We start from the raw sequence: 17,500 nt of genomic DNA on the forward strand, positions 1-17,500 counted from the left end.
TGTGTGTGTGTGTGTGTGTGTGTGTGTGTGTGTGTGTGTGTGTGTGTGTGTGTGTGTGTGTGTGTGTGTGTGTGTGTGTGTGTGTGTGTGTGTGTGTGTGTGTGTGTGTGTGTGTGTGTAGGAACAAAAAGAAGGAGCTATAAGAGGAGATAAGGAAGTGTAAGAGGAGGAGGAAGAGAAGGGTTAGGAGGAGAAAGCGTAGTAAGAGAAACAGCATAAGGAGGAGCACTAGCAGAAGGAAGACGAAGATGAGGAGGATAAGGAAGAGAGTTAAGAGGAGATAGAAGAAGAAGGAGGAGGAAGTATAGCAGAAGAAAGAGTAGTAGAAAGAGAAAAAAAAAGAAGAGGAGGAGGAGGAACAGGAGTAGGAAGAGGAGGAGGCATCTGAGCCCACGTAGCATCTTGTTTACTTACCGGCCCAACAGGTCAGACGGCGCCCGGTCCCCTGCAACTCTGATCAGACTTTTTTTTCCGTTCCCTTGATGACTAAGGCGACCCCCGTCAGGTGCTGGGCGGGGAGACAGGGAATGGGGAGGCGGGTGGTCGTGGTGTGTGGGCGGCCACCCATGGGCAGGGGGACGAGCCGCGTCTTGACCCACAACGGGATGCCTGCGACCCTTACCTGGTGGGCGGGGACTGATTGACTGATCCATATGCACCTGTCCGCCCACTTCGTCACTCCTTGTCTCGTCTCCTTCACCTGGGTCTCCTCGTCCTCCTCCCCGCGTCACGTGCTCAAGTAGTGCTGGTCAGGGTGAGAGAGAGAGAGAGAGAGAGAGAGAGAGAGAGAGAGAGAGAGAGAGAGAGAGAGAGAGGCATTGGTTATGGACTGGAGCCTCAGAATTCAGCTCTATTAACTCTTCTTGTGGACAACTCCATTAAGTAACCTATTAGTTTCATAACCTGGCGCGCACACACACACACACACACACACACACACACACACACACACACACACACACACACACACACACACACACACACACACACACAGTATTATTTATTCCTATCTCTTATCTTGTTCGTATTCGTATCCTGATTTTAAAATTGCAATATCGGTGTTAGTAGTATATAAGTAGAAATAAGTGTGGTAGTAGTAGTGGTAATAGTAGTAGCAGGAGGAAGAATAGATAAGGAGAGGAGGAGGAGGAGGAGGAGGAGGAGGAGGAGGAGGAGGAGGAGGAGGAGGAGGAGGAGGAGGAGGAGGAGAAAGATTAGAAGGATTAGGATTAAGAGGAGGAGCGGGAAGAGTTTTGCATAAGACCCCGTACTCACCTATCTCTCCCTCTGCGTTCCATTGCAGGACGAGAAGGAGGAGAATGTGCACGCAGACGCTTGGCTCATCTGTGTAAGTCCCTCAGCCTTGTGCCGCCTTGTTAAGCCTCCCCCTCCTGCATGTACCGGGCAGCCTGAGCTTAACAAGGCGCATTACCAGCTGAGTCACCTTCAATGTGCAGTGTGTCTTGAAATAAAACTGACTTCTTTCCATGTGCACGGATCTGGTGGTTTTGTTGTATATGTGTATGTCTGTGTGTGTTTGTGTGTGAGTGTATGTATGTGTATCGTGTACGTAGGTGTAAGTGTTTGCGTGTGTGTTTAGATCGTATCCACATAAACGATCACATTTCTAGGTAACTCACTCTCAGTTTGATAATGCCTCAAATTTTATAAGTAGCGAGAAATTCATCTAAACATAATCAGACCCTCTTGCATATACAGTTTGCCTACCAGACCATAATGAATGCTGTGGTGGAAGTGTAGTTAGTCGACCTTGACTATCCCGCCGCCACAGCCTCAGCCTCACCTCAGCTGGGGATTATACTGCCGAAGTCCTTAGTTGTCTGGTCAGAGGGTGATTCTTTCTCCCTCGTTTACCTTGAGTGTGTAGAATAGCTTGGGTTCGCTAAAGTCGCAGAGTCATGATTTGCATTTGATGTAACTTACAGTATTTCATGTCCATCGGCGTTGAAGTCCAGTGCACATATATTTTTTTCTCTGCCTACACCAGTTTTTAGTTTATCAGTATCACCAGAGAGCTTTATAAGAAGATTAGACGGATTTAAGGATGGTGGATATAAGTAGATATGTTTCACACGGTGGCCGCCACGTGTAGGTCTTTGATGGTTTCTTTCAGCTTCCCTTATTTTCTTCATCTTCTTTGTGTCTGTTTCCACATCTACAATTACTTTACTTTAAGGGCGTGTTTACATAGGATGAACTGATCACTTAGAGCAGTGATTACATCAGGAGTAGCACCTAACCATCCCTCCTGTTCTCCGCGCAGGAGTGGCATGACCCACGCCTCACCTGGAACCCTAGCGATTACATGAACATTTCCTACCTGGACTTGCATCACAGCTCTATCTGGAAGCCGGACATCAGCATGTACAACAGGTGAGTGCTGGAGTGCTGGGATCAAGTAGGACGACATGTAAATCACAAGACATATTACATTGTTTGATAATTAACATGTTCTTATATATGTTACTAGTATTACTTTAAAAGTTGATTATTATGTTCTGTTAGTTGTGTGTTGTTATTTTCCAGTATATAATGAGCAGGTCAAACGTGACAAACTTTGAGGAAATTTGAATAAATAAAACAAAGAGTTCACGTAAATAATGAATTTTTTGGGGTAGAAACATTGTACCGTAAAGGGAAGTGTGTGTGTGTGTGTGTGTGTGTGTGTGTGTGTGTGTGTGTGTGTGTGTGTGTGTGTGTGTGTGTGTGTGTGTGCTCGCCAAGACTATGAAGACATTTCTGCTTTATCTTGATTGTGGTGTTATGAGCCTCACTTATCTCCGCTTTGTAGTGTTGCGTGTGATGTGTCAGTTAGTCACGGGAGCGTTTCTAGCTGTTGTAAAGATCAAGGGTTACGTCATGTCTGCCTGGAGTATGTCTTGTTCACCTCCTCTTTGCTACACACCGCGTATTGTTTTACTGAAGAGATAATTTATTTTATTTTATTCTATTTATTTTCTACCATTTCAGTAGAAAAATCGAAGTCAAAGTTGAAACCTTGAAATATTCCCAATAATCTCACCAGTGATCAATAATTGTATCGTCTTCATAACAGTGGAATGATATTTATCTTTCTTTTCTGTGATAGCGTCAGTTTTAAACCATCTTAGTAGTGATACGGTGATAAGCGAACTGTTGCTTGGGATGAGGCGAGGCTAGTCCACAGGAGCGTGAGGGAAGGAGAGGCAGAGGTATGCGAACTGTTGCTTGGGATGAGGCGAGGCTAGTCCACAGGAGCGTGAGGGAAGGAGGGAAGGAATGTTCACCTTAAATCTTTGTAGCAAGTCAGTTCATATACCACAACACACAGTATTATCCGTGTCACGTCTCCCAGACCTTTTAAACCCTTGAGTACCATGACGCGTTTCTATATTAATTCTGCTTACTATTTGGTGATTTTATACAGCTTCAGAAACTTATATGGGGGATTAGAATGGTGAAGACTTTGGCCATTAATCTTCTGACCTCCATAGACCTTTCCTAATATCAATAAAATGGTCTAATTGTACACAGATCTCTAGGTAAATATGTATCCCAGTATTGAAAAGGTTAACCTACCCGCTCTTCCCTACATGCACTGTGACGTGATGGAGCCTGATAATGAGAAATGTTTGGATGAGAAATTTGATGAGGATGAGATGAAAAGTACTGTAAGGATGAAATGAGAAGTATTGCAAAGATGAGACAAGGAGTGCATGGAGGATGAGATGATAAATGACTAGGTGACTTTCCTGGAGTGAGGAAAGGATTTTGGAAAGCTCAGTGAAGGAGACAGTACAGAGAAATGACGTATGGAGAGTAAGGATGGAAGAGGATTGTCTGAAGAGCACGAGTGAGTGAAGCCTTGTGTGTGAAGAGTAAGAGAGGGGAACTTTCTGTGATCGTAGTACTGTAGCTGTAATGATGTGTTTGGGCAACGCTGTGGCAGATGAAACACAGCAAAAGTTGCGTATTCTGGCACACAATTGCGCCACACTTCCACAACTTTCAGAAGGCTCTAGTTGAAGCGACACAGGTTTTATGAATGTTTTCCTTTTTTTTTTTTTTTTTTTTTACATTTCTAGAGACAAATGAACAAAATTTCTACTTTATCAATAGGAAAAATAGCCATGACAATTCTTCTAATTATATCCGTAGCCTTTGTAGACATTCGTGTTGAAGGAACATGGCATTGTTGAATACTGGTTCAGCAACGGCAAGGTGGGCTGAGTGCCTTGCGCTGGTGGTGGGCGGCGCAGCACCAGGCGGGACTAAAGGCGTTTAGCACCAAACCAAGTGTTGCATAACAGATGTGGTGTTAATTAAGAAGATTTGTGGAATGAAGACGCATGATTCTTACTCGCACAAATTAACTAAAAGGCTTCCCAAAATAACCTAGGTTGTACTCTTTCTGCACAACATACAACAACCGATTTCAAATAGTTCTCTCTCTCTCTCTCTCTCTCTCTCTCTCTCTCTCTCTCTCATATATTAATTCCTGACCACTGGATTATTTCGTCTTAAAGGGTAGTTGATATTTCACTCTTTGATATTGTCAGTTTTCCACTAATACTACAGTGTAGAGTAAAAATAATAATGGTAATAACAATAAAAAATAGTTTTTATAGCCGCAATTGCAAACCCATCTAATCTATGTAGTATATCCATCTCATATAACTTGACTACTTGTGTTACCCGCAGCCCGGAAAGCAATGCGTTCAAGGAGCTTGGGGATAGCCTTGCCAATGTCTCCTACACTGGCCGAGTCCATTTCGTGGCGGGCATCAAGCTGCAGTACTTCTGCGTGGTGGACCTCACCTACTGGCCCCACGACAGTCACAACTGCACCCTCCAGATGGGTTCCTGGCGCTACAACAAGGCCGGGATAGACCTGGTGCTCGTGGAAGACAAACCAAGGGTGTGTAATTCACCTCGGTCGTCTGCTGGTCACCCAGCCAGTCTTCCCAATTACGGAGCAAGCTCAGAGCTGTGTGTGTGTGTGGAGGGAATTATTCTAATTGTAGTTACCTAGTTGTGCCGACCCTGTATGTTGTTCAATTCTTCCTTTAGTAACGTGACCTTGTCTTTATTTACATGTCACTTCTTATCTGTTCCATATATTTATGTATATGTAGGGGGAAGTTATCATTATTTTATCATATTTCATTTCTTTATTCCTCTCTCTCTCTCTCTCTCTCTCTCTCTCTCTCTCTGTGTGTGATGGTAGTATGAGTGGTGATGATTGGTGAAGGTGACGGTGGTGATAGGAATGTTGATGGTGGTGGTGATTAGCAGTGGTGGAGAGAGGAGAGTGTTAGTAGTCTTTGGCGATAGCAGTGGTGGTGGTGCATAATGTGAGTGAGGAGGATGTGTTGGTGATGCATACAGAGAGAGAGAGAGAGAGAGAGAGAGAGATCCTCCAACAGAAAAACAAGGAGCCAGTCTTTGTAAACAGAGAGACAAGCACGGGAAGGGACACACAGTAGGAGTACTCGTGAAAATCTAAAATAACATACTTCCATTATCACAAAGGCTCAAGTGGTCCTGCAAATCATCCTGCACACACACACACACACACACACACACACACTAGCATGGCTGTGGTAGTGGTGGTGGTGGTCGGGGAGGGGGGGAGGGATCAAGTATTAGTATGCCATGTGGCCCTTCAAGTGTCACTGAAGACTGGCACTAACACCCCCCCCCCTTCATATCTCCTCTCTCCTTCTCTCCTCTCTCTTCTCCTTCCCTTCCTCCCTCCCTCATCTCATCTCACCTTCCAAATGCACCCTCTCTCCTTTCATTCTCATCATCATACTCTTCTTATTCTCTCTCTCTCTCTCTCTCTCTCTCTCTCTCTCTCTCTCTCTCTCTCTCTCTCTCTCTCTCTCTCTCTCTCTCTCTCTCTCTCTCTCTCTCTCTCTCTCTCTCATACTATGTATTCCTTTCCTACCACTTTCTCTTCTCTTGTTTTTGCTTTTCTTTGTTTTTTCTTTTTCACCTTTCTTCTCATTCATTTTCTCCTTTTCCCTCCCTTCTATTCACTTATATTTATCACTCTTATAGATTGTTACATTCTTACCCTTTCTTCTCCCATATATTTCCAACACCTCCCTTAGTTTTGCCTCATTCTTCCACACTCTCACCTGTTCCTTTGACTCTGTCTCACCCCTCCTCCTTAGGCCTGTATTCAGAAACACTCCTTCACCACAACCGGGTTTGGTAGAGTGTTTTTCCTGTTAACAATATGGAAATCTCATCAATCTGTCATTAGAACTATAAAAGAAAAACCACTCTCTAATCTTTGTGTAACTTCAGCTTTGGCATTTGGTGGAGGTTCATTAAGAAATGTTTTTCAGAATATGGTTAGTCTCACCTCTCTACCACTTCCATTACTCTTGTCATACTCCCACACACTCCCAAATGTCCCTCTCACTCCTCACTCTTGCCCACAGATGGAGGCGCTGACTCGAGTAAATCCGGATGGAGGGAACTTGACCCGAGGCTGGTGGAGGCTGGTAAATAGCAGCATGGTCAGGCATGAGGAGCACTTTGATTGCTGCACAGACCCCTTCATCTCCATTAGAATGTACCTTATCCTCAGCAGGGACGCGCCCGTCTACCAGTGGACTGTCAAGATGCCTGTCGTGGGTCAGTGTTGTCTCTTGTCTTGGGAGGGTTGAGTGATGGCAAGTTGTGTAAAACAACAAGTAGGAGTGGCAACTAACACTATAGAGGTCCCTAGTTTAATGATTTTTCCTCAATATATTGATACTTTTGAAAACTTTTTTCTTTCATTACTGAAGAATATCATTTAGGAATAATAAAGTCACTGCTCAAATAAAGGTCTTTGAGTATAGTATTCTAAATTGAATGAGTAATATCTGGAGTCTATTTTTCCTCTTTGTGCTACATATCCAAATGCAGCAAAGGGAAAAAAGTCCATTGTTCCTCCTCATGTTCCTTTCCTCCCTCCATGCTGAAGCATTGTTCCTGCCCACAGCGCTGTGCATTCTTACCTTCATTATGTTCTTGCTGCCACCATGTGCTGGGGAGAAGCTCATCTTTGGTGGCATCTGTCTCATCCTTGATGTGCTCTTCATTGCCTACTCATCTGTCACAGTTTCTCACGCACCCTCACACACTCCTCTTATTGGTGAGTACTACTACAAAGACTGCTAGAGAGATCATTGTTTTTGTTAAAGGGTTTATTGCCTTCTTGCCTACACATACATAATGCTGTTTTTTTTTTTTAGTCAAAATATTATCTAATATCCAATGTCTAGAAAACCATGACATGTTTTCTGAAGAAAAGTGTTAATTGCTTCTTTAGTTTCACTTAATACTAATGTAACGCCAGACATCTGCCAGGGTAGCACTCCATTGCCTCAGCTGGTGACCTCAGCAGCAGCTGGTGGGTCAGACAGACTAATTATGCACAACTAAGTAATTAGTAACTTTCCTGCTTGATATCATTTAGTGGGGCTTCTTGCTAGCAAATTAGCTTGGTGTGCATATTATGCTTTTAAACAAAGACCTAAAAGTAAATTGCTATCCAAGAATTTATTTTTTTATTTTTCACAATCAGCTGCAATCTTTAATGGGGTGGCCATGATAGAATTCTATTACCAAACAGTCACTCACTTAACAGAGGGATAACTGAAAACATATTTCAATTATAGTGACCAAAACTAGTGATTTGTGATACAGTTGTATTAGTGACAACTATTTCTCTGGCTTCAAATATCTCACGTATATAGTAACTTGGCTCTTCAGTGGACTGTGTGGACAATTATTATCATTTAGTGATATTGTCTTTGTTCATGTAGTTCTTGTGGCTGTTCTAGCATTTATATACAGTCATCAAAAGCTGCAGCTGAAACTTCAAAAACATGTACACTCTTCCTACATATCATGTTTCACAGTGTTGAGTGGTGTGGGGTGTGGCAGCAGTGTGATGTGTGGTGTGGAGATGAGATGTGAGTTGTTCCACAGAGACAAGAACTGCACCCATGTTCTTGAAAGAAGAAAGATGCATCCATATAGTGACAGTTTGATGAAGAACCATTACTGTGTATTGTCTTAATTTTTGTTCATTGATCATTCCTTTCTTTGCTGTTTACCAGTTCTGTGTAGTTGCTTTTACATCTTTTTAACTCCTCTAATATTTTTCTTCTATATTCTCTGACTCTCCCTTCACAACCCTTCCATTTACTGTGGCTTACCCTGCTGTGCCTCTTCTCTCCCTTGCACAGTGGAGCTAGTGAGTCAACAGTTACTCCTGACGGTGGCCAGTGTGGTGGTGACAGCCATCACCACCCGCCTGGCCCGGGATCCTCACTCCACACCACTCTCTTCCCAAGTTACCACGTGCCTCCACCTCATGTCTGCTTGTCTCTGCCTCAACAACTATCGCAGTCTCATCATGCCCAGTCCCTGGCAGGTCAGCTTTTCTGGTTCATACAGAGTTCTATACTGACACTGGCCTGAACTTGAAGGAATATCTGGTGATTTCGTTCAGGACATATTAACAATCTTTTATCTCTTTATCAGAGAGAATTTAGGTCATAATTCCATTCTAGTGTTGAGTATATATGGATGCATGAGATGTAGTGTGATTAATCAGGTTGCAGAATATTGAAGAATTGCAATGTGAACCTTTCCTTTGTGCACTAACACCTCAGTGGGCCTTTCTCTTTTAAGTTTTTGTTGCCCAAGGCAAATGACTTACACATGGATAAAGGTAAAATAAATAATTCAAACTGGAGGATAAATGTCTTGAAAGTTTCCTCTAAAAAGATTCAAAACATAGGAAGGAGGAGATACAGAAGCAGGCAAGGAGTTCGAGAATTTATTAGAAAAAGAGATGAATGATTAAGATAATTAAGTAATCAGCAAGTTGAGTAAGTAAAAGAATCTAATGAAACCCTTTCCTTAACACCAACAGTCCATGAGGAACTACAATGCCTCAGTCAAGACGGAGGAGGTGGAGATGGGGGAAAATGGCCGTGCTCAACTGTTTACAAGTACCAACACCAGCAATGCCTCCACTCCCCAAGCTACCAATCATATGCCATCTTCTTCTTCCTCCTCCTCCTACTCTGGGCTGGACTACCTACTGCTGGCTGCTGCAATTGACCGCCTGTGTCTTGTCATCTTTGTGTTCATCTTCATCGTCAACATGCTCACATACAGCAGTGTTCTCTAGGCCCTGTCCATCTACATCATTCCTGGCTGCCCCATGTATTGTATGCTTTGTCTTGTGATTTTGATTATCATGCATTTCACAGCCATTGCAGAAGTTTTTTTTTTTTTTTGTGTGTGTGTGTGTGTGTGTGCATTCATAGTATTTTTGTTTAAAAAGGTACAGTATTACCATTATTGGTGGAATTGCAGTAGGAACAAAAGGCACATTGCATTAATTCTTTTTTGTCCTTAATATGCATTCACTCCCATGAATTCATCTGAGAGTAGCATAGTCATCACACTTGTTCATCTGTGGTCCTGTACTTCAGCAGGCATAACTGATATCACTCACTAATTGCAATGCATATAGTTACATTTGTACAACACATCATAAGGTGTTGAGTCACTATAGTGGTGAAATATGATCTTGTTTAGTATGTTTGGTATAAACTCTCCCAGAGTATTTATAATATAACAATATTACAAAATGCTCCCATATTTGCTCAAATATTCAATATGATTTTGTGTTTACTGCTCTGTATCCCCACCACAACCACACAACGAGTTGGCAGCAATGAGAATGTTCTATTGAGAATGCATGTGGGTCCCTAAGATAGTTTAGGCACACATAGGATGGCAGAGATTAGATAGCAGGAAATGTATCAGAGTTGAGTGTGAGGTAGTGAGTGTAAAGGACACCATTCAATGAAATAGGAGACAGTATTGAAATATATAAGGGAAAGGTTGAGGAAAGAAAAAGAAGATTAATATAGTATAAGTTCAGAAATAAATAGAAACTCTTCTGTCATATTCTCTTAGAAAAGTGTTTAGGAAAATTTAGTAGATGTAGATAGATAGAGAGAATGGAAAAACAGATATAAATAAGAAGATGGATAGATGAATAGACACATACAAAGGCATATCTCTATAAAGACTAATATTTGTTTAATTTTCATTGTGTAATAGTATAATTCATTAGCTTTCTACTCAGCTCCTGCAGGTGTGTCTCAGACCTGAAGTTGTTTGCGTGCAAGCACTGCATGGAGAGATGACTTTCCCAGCCCTCCTTGGCTCTGCCTTGTTGGACACTCGGCTGACTCTTTTGTATGTTGGGATGGTGTTTTGCTGACCTGACCTGGGCATTGCAAAGGTGTGTGCTAAAATGTAGTAGTGGTAGCTATGGTAATAGTACAGCAGTAATTGTAGTAATAGTAGCAATCATGATAGGAGCACCAGTAATAGTATTGGTCTGGGCATATTAGATCTGCAATCTATTTTCTTATCAAATGCAAGATTTTTCTGAGGCCTGCAATGTTTTGGTAGTGGTATTGCAAATTGTGAATCAGTGTTTATGAGAAAGGAACAAGACCCGGGAGCATCATAAAGGAAGACTACTGAGGCGTGTGGCAGCTGCACTCATTACAGGCACATCAATCTGTCAGGGATGTCATGAATATTTTGAATTATGACCCTGTTGGTGATGAACACAGGCAACCGCCATTACAGTGTATGTCAAATAGTCTTTAGATTAAATGGAGAATTATGCACTACTGGACACCTCTTGGGGGATGGCAGGATGAGAAGCAGAGGCACTGACTGAGCCATGAATCATGTGTGAGATGTGACAGACAGTGTGTGTTGCTTTATGCGTGAACCTTGTGTGGTTAGAAGCAGCTTTGTGTTTTCTCTTCAGTGGAACATCAGCTTGGTGTGATGAGGAGCACCATTAACATACTCCAGTAATCAGTGGAGCTAAACTAAACAGGTGCAGTGGTATATATTAGGCAGACAATTAATTGATAAAAAAGTTAGGACAGACAGAGAACTGAAGTAATTGAAAAAATAAAATTGTGTATGATGGCAGGTTGAGTGAAGGCAGACAGAGAATTTACTTAGTGTTGAGTGGAAAATTTTATTAATAGGAGTCATAGTTTAAGGAAATAAATTCAATACATTATATACCTGTGATTCTGGAAGTCATGATGGTAATAGCGGAATTTATCAGCAAAACTGTAATGATGATATTGGTGAGGATTCTTATTATTAGCATTATTATTATTATTATTATTATTATTATTATTATTATTATTATTATTATTATTATTATTTATTTATTTATTTATTTTTTTTTTAATTTTTTTTTTCTTATCATCATTGTGCTACCACCAATGTGCTTTAATACGCGTGCCATGCTTCTTTTGACGAGTGGCTCCATTGCCCAACTATATATTAGCACTATTTTATGACCAAAGCCTGTGCCAGCTTTGATATTTGGTGTGGCCTTGACTTGCGGCCGTCCACTGAATCAAGGCCGTTGTGTGTGTGTGTGTGTGTGTGTGTGTGTGTGTGTGTGTGTCGCCTTAGTGTAATGAATGAGTTATCTTCAACTTTATACTGTACATGAACACTTTCCTTCGCCTATTATGTTTTCCCACAGTCACAATTCCCTTACATCGTCGCCATCTTTAATGAGACCTTATTGTTCATTCGCCAACATTTGCTAACTTGTGGCCTCTCGCGTTCAGGCTTAATACAGAGGCCTGTTAACTGTTACGTAACTGTGACGAGTGGCCCCATCAGCCGGTCCTATACAGCTTTTCAGGACCAATTAGGACGAGTGATCTTATCACCATCGCCCATTTTGAAATCGTGGACCTTTTTAGCTATGACTTTTTCCTCGGACGTATGGCCCTCACCGGCTGCCTCAATATGACTAAAGGCTCTTATACTGGCCTTACATGTAATTAGCGTTATGTACTCTCAGCGATGGCCTTGTTTCGACGCGGGGCCAATATTCAGTGCCAGTAGAGGCTGGATGATGGCCGTGCTTTGGTACATGGCCATCGGCTGTATATATATTTTTTTCTTCTTCCTTTTGACGTGTAGCTCATTATCGCTACCCAATGTTTGACTCCCGATCGCTGGTGTGGCGGAGCCCCATCTGCGTCCACCAGCTCTGGTCGGCGGCTCTTGTACATAATACAATAATAGTGACGCAATCCTTCCTGGGGTGACGAGGCGGGGCCATGCTGGCTGCCCGCCCCGCCGAATATGCCCGCAGCTACTTTGTGTTGGCTTGGAATCGTCTTTTTAGATTAATCAAGCTGATGGATAAGCTCCTTCCCTCTTTCTTCCTCCATGGGATTCGCTCTTTTAAGACTCCCTCCTCCTCCCTCCTGCCAGGTCCTACTCTTTCCTCGATGCGCACTGCTTGTTGACAACTTTAGTAAATGATAGATATCTCCTTTTTTCTCTCTCTCTCTCTCTCTCTCTCTCTCTCTCTCTCTCTCTCTCTCTCTCTCTCTCCTGTTTTGTGTTATTGACTAACTGCTGCTTAAAAAAATCTTGACCCATTTCTCTCTAGTGATGAATATCCCCACAACACGACAACGTTTCTCTCAGAGCACACTATAATAGTCAATCTGTTGCAAAAACCCTCCATCCTCTTTATTTTCTTACTTTCTCTGTCTTCACAATAATTTCCTCAGTGGTTATTACTATTGCAAAGGCGAATAATTGCTTCCTCTGATCAGCAAATATCGAAAAACACGAAATGTCCATCAACTTATCACAACAGACGAAGCAGGATGCAGCCTCACATGGTGATGCAACCTTCACGCTGCCTTCATGTGCTGACAATCAGCCCCCAACGTTGTGTCTTGCTACGTTCTTTCATAATTATGTATACTTTTCCTTCTGTGGGAAGAAAGGTTGAAATTCATTGAGATAGTATTGTAATTATTTATTATTATTTAAGTTAAGTGTTATTTAGATGTATCAAAAACAGGAGTCATCAAGAGCATTGTACCTTATTTGCTGGATATAATTTGTAACTCTAACAACTAAAGATACTTCATAGTCACTAATAACTGAAACCTCCCCTGTATGACGCCTCACCTTAATCCAATAATACTGACAAGAGTTGCTCTTGGGGAACAATGGTGTACTCGTATTTTTGTGGAAAGAGAAGATCCGGCTGGTTATTTTGAAGCTGCCTTTATTAAATTGTGTGGAGGGAGGCTGGTGCACGAGTGTGGTGCGTGTAACGAGACTTTCACCATGCAGGACGTCTGATGAAATGTGTCAAAGATGTCTACTCCTAGTGCTAAATAAAACTTGAGTTTTCAAAGCAGTTCGACACTGGTGGTAGGGATTGTGGTGATTGAATGATTGACCAAATTCTAAAATGTCTTGGTGTTTTATTTCGACCATTTTCATGAAGCTTTGATAGAAGTTGATGAGGTTTGTAAGGGTGTTTTTATGGTTCTAATAATAGGAATGTGTATCAGCAATAGAAAAAGAATTCATCCACAAGAACTCAACAATTGACCTATGAGGCATTTGAAAATAGTCCTCAAGAAACCCGTGTTTATAAGTACGACCTGCTGTAAAGCGTCGCAACAACGGAGTTACGAAGCGTCAAGAGTAGTGGCTGAAAGTGATTGGATTTGTGATCTGGGGGAAGTGAACAGTGCTCGGAATGGTTGGCATAACTTGATGCTTTACACTATGGAGAACGTGTGGTCATCGTCTGGTTACTGAAGAAAGGAACAATATAAAGAGACCATGATAACAGAAAGAATTGACATCGAGAAAAAGGTTTTTGTGAAAGTCCTGTGTTGTGACCGATAGAAGTGTCGATTGACTGATTGAACACTGCCCGCAACAACGATGTCACAGCGCTCCTTAGTGGACAGACGAAATCTCCACGTTGTGATTGGTGTAGAGACCCCGCCTGGTGTCTGTTCAGCGCTGTGATTGGTGGAAATATGTCTGGTTTTAGTATAATTTCTGCTAGTAGTGGAGAGAGAAGTGTTAAGCATTCTGTGTTGTGATTGGTTGGTACTCCTCGTGTTGTGATTGGTGGAACCGTGCATTTTACCTTAGCTTCCGTGTTCTGATTGGTGAAGTCGTTGTACGCGTGTGTGTGTTGTAGTTGGTGCTGCAGCCAGTCAGTGTGATACTGGTGACGCGCGCTGCCTGGTAACACCACACGCTGCGTGCCTGTGACAGGATGTTGTTAAGCATTACTAATCAAAAGTAACAATAAAAATCCAGATTCATCATTATGACCTTGACTCTTACTACCCTTTGCCGCTTCACCCACTCTTCTCCACCAAAACTTGTCCATTCACATCTGCCTATCCACACCTGAGAAGGCAGTAAATTGCCAACACAAATGAAAGCATGAATACAAAATAATACAGTAGTTCGTCCCCACTTTGCATGATGTTCGTGTTTCGATGCCCACGGCTGTTTCTCGGTGGGAGAGGCAGCACTCGTAACCCTAGCTGGCCCTGCATGATCCTGCAGATGTAGTGCAATTGATTTTTTCTTGTGCTGTGAGTCAGAGTAAGGTAATGATGCTAAATTCTTGCTTATTTACCTTCCATCTAGAGTGTTTTTCCAAGAAGTTAGCGGCTAATAGCTTCCCGCCGCTTGGAGTAGACGAGTAGGAGTAGAGAAGGAAGAGGAGGAGGATGAGGGCTCCCATAGAGGATGTCATAGAGTGAGTGTTATGTGGGCCCCAGATGGCAGCGGCCTCTTGGCTTCCTCTCGTAACACAACGCTGCGGGTGTCACTTTTGTTTGGTTTGAAGGAGGACTAACGGAATGCTAATTAGGCTGTGAGGCTGAAGAATGTAAGGGTGGCGAGATCAGAGTTATGTTTTAGCAAGTGTGAGTGTGTAAGATGAGGCAGTGTGGAGAGGGAACAGGAAAAATGTCTGCCGCTCATTTCTCATCAGAAGCTTTCGGAATTCTCTCTCCAGCCATTTGAGGGAAAACGAAAAGTAATTTAGTAGAGAAAACGATCTTCTTTCTTCTTTTCCTCTTCTTCTCTTCCTGTTCCTGTCCTCTTCTTCTTCCTCCTCCTCTTTTTTTTTTCTTCTTCTTCTTCTTCTTCTTCTTCTTCTTCTTCTTCTTCTTCTTCTTCTTCTTCTTCTTCTTCTTCTTCTTCTTCTTCTTCTTCTTCTTCTTCTTCTTCTTCTTCTTCTTCTTCTTCTTCTTCTTCTTCTTCTTCTTCTTCTTCTTCTCCTCCTCCTCCTCCTGCCACTGGTAGTTAGTAGATAGTCTCAACAAACAGCCTAGTAAGGCTTTGTATATTCCTTTGTATATTCCAATTCCTCTTCCTCCTCCTCCTCCTCCTCCTCCTCCTCCTCCTCCTCCTCCTCCTCCTCCTCCTCCTCCTCCTCCTCCTCCTCCTCCTCCTCCCTCTTCCTCTTGGCTCTTAGGAAATTAGAGTGCCCTTTCAAAGACAAACAAACATATCTCCTCCTCCTCCTTCTTCTTCTTCTTCTTCTTCTTCTTCTTTCGGATGCAAGAGGAATTAACACTGCCTAGAATTAAAACATACAAATAGTTACCCGTCTTTTGTTCTTCTCGTTTTCTCTCAGCAAATCCTTACGCGGACTTCTCTCTCGCCATTTGGGAGGATTTCATCAGCGCTGACAAGTTGTATTATTGACCCGTAGTGGTGCCACAAACACAATAATCCCTCACAGCTGCAATCTAACACTTGCAGCGAATCAGCAGGAAGGCAGGCAGGCAGGCAGACACACACGCAGGCAGGCACACAGGCAGGCAGGATCTAATAGTAATAAGTATTTATCTGCTTACAAAGATAGACAGCCAATCTCCTCGTGATCTTCTGTGGAATTTTAACTTGACCTCACGTGGCTGCGTCGTGCACTTAGTAGAATTAATATACTGGGCGTGCGTACGAGATATATGTTGTTCTTATTGTTTCTCTGGATTAATCTTGCTGTGCATTTGTTTGTATTGATGGAATTTAAATAAAAAAAATGTAGTGCTGTTATATGATTTCAGGGACATGATTTATTTAAGATTAGTTTTTTCTTCCATGTTTTTATTGCTATGCATTTATATCTGTACCTAATAAAAAGGAATTTGTAGTGTATAGTTAACTTCGATAGTACACACACATACACACACACACACTCTCTCTCTCTCTCTCTCTCTCTCTCTCTCTCTCTCTCTCTCTCTCTCTCTCTCTCTCTCTCACACATAATAACGTTGATTACGTGATGATTGATTGCTTTTTCATCATAAATTCAATTCATTTAAGTGTTTTCAATAATTTTCGGCCGCGGTTCACTGAGTTGTGGTGGTGATGGAGTTGTGGTGAACAGAAGCATGTGTGTGTGTGTGTGTGTGTGTGAGAGAGAGAGAGAGAGAGAGAGAGAGAGAGAGAGAGAGAGAGAGAGAGAAGGAGTAGGGCACGGTGTGATGGATGATATGGGAAGACGTGTGTGTGTGTGTGTGTGTGTGTGTGTGTGTGTGTGTGTGTGTGTGTTTCGGCAACAGAGAGAGGAGGAGGAGGAGGAGGAGTACGCGATAATATAACTGAGTGGAGGGTGGGCATCGGGGTCAGATCGCCTGGATATCTTCTACAGCGCGCAGCCTTCACTGTGAGTTCCCCTAACTATTGTACCTCATTAATTATTCACTCCACTCGTTGTTGATCATACTTGTGGGTTCTACCATGGATGGGTTTAAAACTTCAATAAGTACACAATTTATCTATTATTTTTCTGAGTTAATATTTGTCTCATGCATTTAATTCTACATATTTTGTATTTTAGTTATGTTTTTCCTTCAATATCAGTTGTTACTGTAGTATTCGTAATAGTAGCAGTAGCAGTAGTAGTAGCAGTATTATCATTATCATTATTACTATTTATAATAATAGTAGTAGTAGTAGTAGTAGTAGTAGTAGTAGTAGTAGTAGCAGTAGTAATGTTAGCAGCATTAGTAGTAGTAGTAATAGTAGTTGTAGTAGTAATAGTAGTAGTAGTAATAGTAGTAGTAGTAGTAGTAGTAGTAGTAGTAGTAGTAGTAGCAGTAGTAATGTTAGCAGCATTAGTAGTAGTAGTAATAGTAGTTGTAGTAGTAGTAGTAGTAGTAGTAGTAGTAGTAGTAATGTCAGTAGCATTAGTAGTACTAGTGATAATACTTGTAGTAGTAATAGTAGTAGTAGTAATGGTAATAATAGTAGTAGCAGTGCTAATGACAATGGTGGAGGAGATGATGGAGATAAAGATAGTGATTTAGTGAGTTTTAATGTTGGTGATGATCATAACTTTTTTAAAATGCAGAGTTGTAATAATTGTGGTGGTGGCACTGTCGTGTGGTGGTAGTGGTGGTAGTGATTAATACTGATAATAATAATGGTGGTAACTACGATGGTGCTAATGACTGGTGGTGGTGGTGATGGTGTTGCAGGTTGTCGGGACGTGATGGTGTCGCCAGGACTTGTGGTGGTGGTGCTGATGGTGATGGCAGCGGCAGGTAAGACC

General features: G+C 42.0%; 1 protein-coding gene across 1 annotated transcript in view; it reads left to right on the forward strand.

Moving 5' to 3' along the window:
* The window catches only part of LOC123511041, a 57,942-nt gene that overhangs the window by 24,477 nt on the left and 15,965 nt on the right, over window positions 1-17,500 (forward strand). Inside the window, exons 4-13 of the mRNA XM_045266656.1 lie at window positions 1,304-1,348; window positions 2,285-2,394; window positions 4,702-4,918; window positions 6,453-6,648; window positions 7,001-7,153; window positions 8,253-8,440; window positions 8,945-9,202; window positions 10,175-10,287; window positions 14,632-14,774; window positions 17,427-17,492. Of these exons, the coding sequence (XP_045122591.1) occupies window positions 1,304-1,348; window positions 2,285-2,394; window positions 4,702-4,918; window positions 6,453-6,648; window positions 7,001-7,153; window positions 8,253-8,440; window positions 8,945-9,202; window positions 10,175-10,287; window positions 14,632-14,774; window positions 17,427-17,492 (1,489 nt within the window). The remainder of the gene's footprint in view (window positions 1-1,303; window positions 1,349-2,284; window positions 2,395-4,701; window positions 4,919-6,452; window positions 6,649-7,000; window positions 7,154-8,252; window positions 8,441-8,944; window positions 9,203-10,174; window positions 10,288-14,631; window positions 14,775-17,426; window positions 17,493-17,500) is intronic.

The sequence above is a fragment of the Portunus trituberculatus genome, chromosome 31 (assembly GCF_017591435.1).
Source record: "Portunus trituberculatus isolate SZX2019 chromosome 31, ASM1759143v1, whole genome shotgun sequence".
NCBI classification, from domain to species: Eukaryota; Metazoa; Arthropoda; class Malacostraca; order Decapoda; family Portunidae; genus Portunus; species Portunus trituberculatus.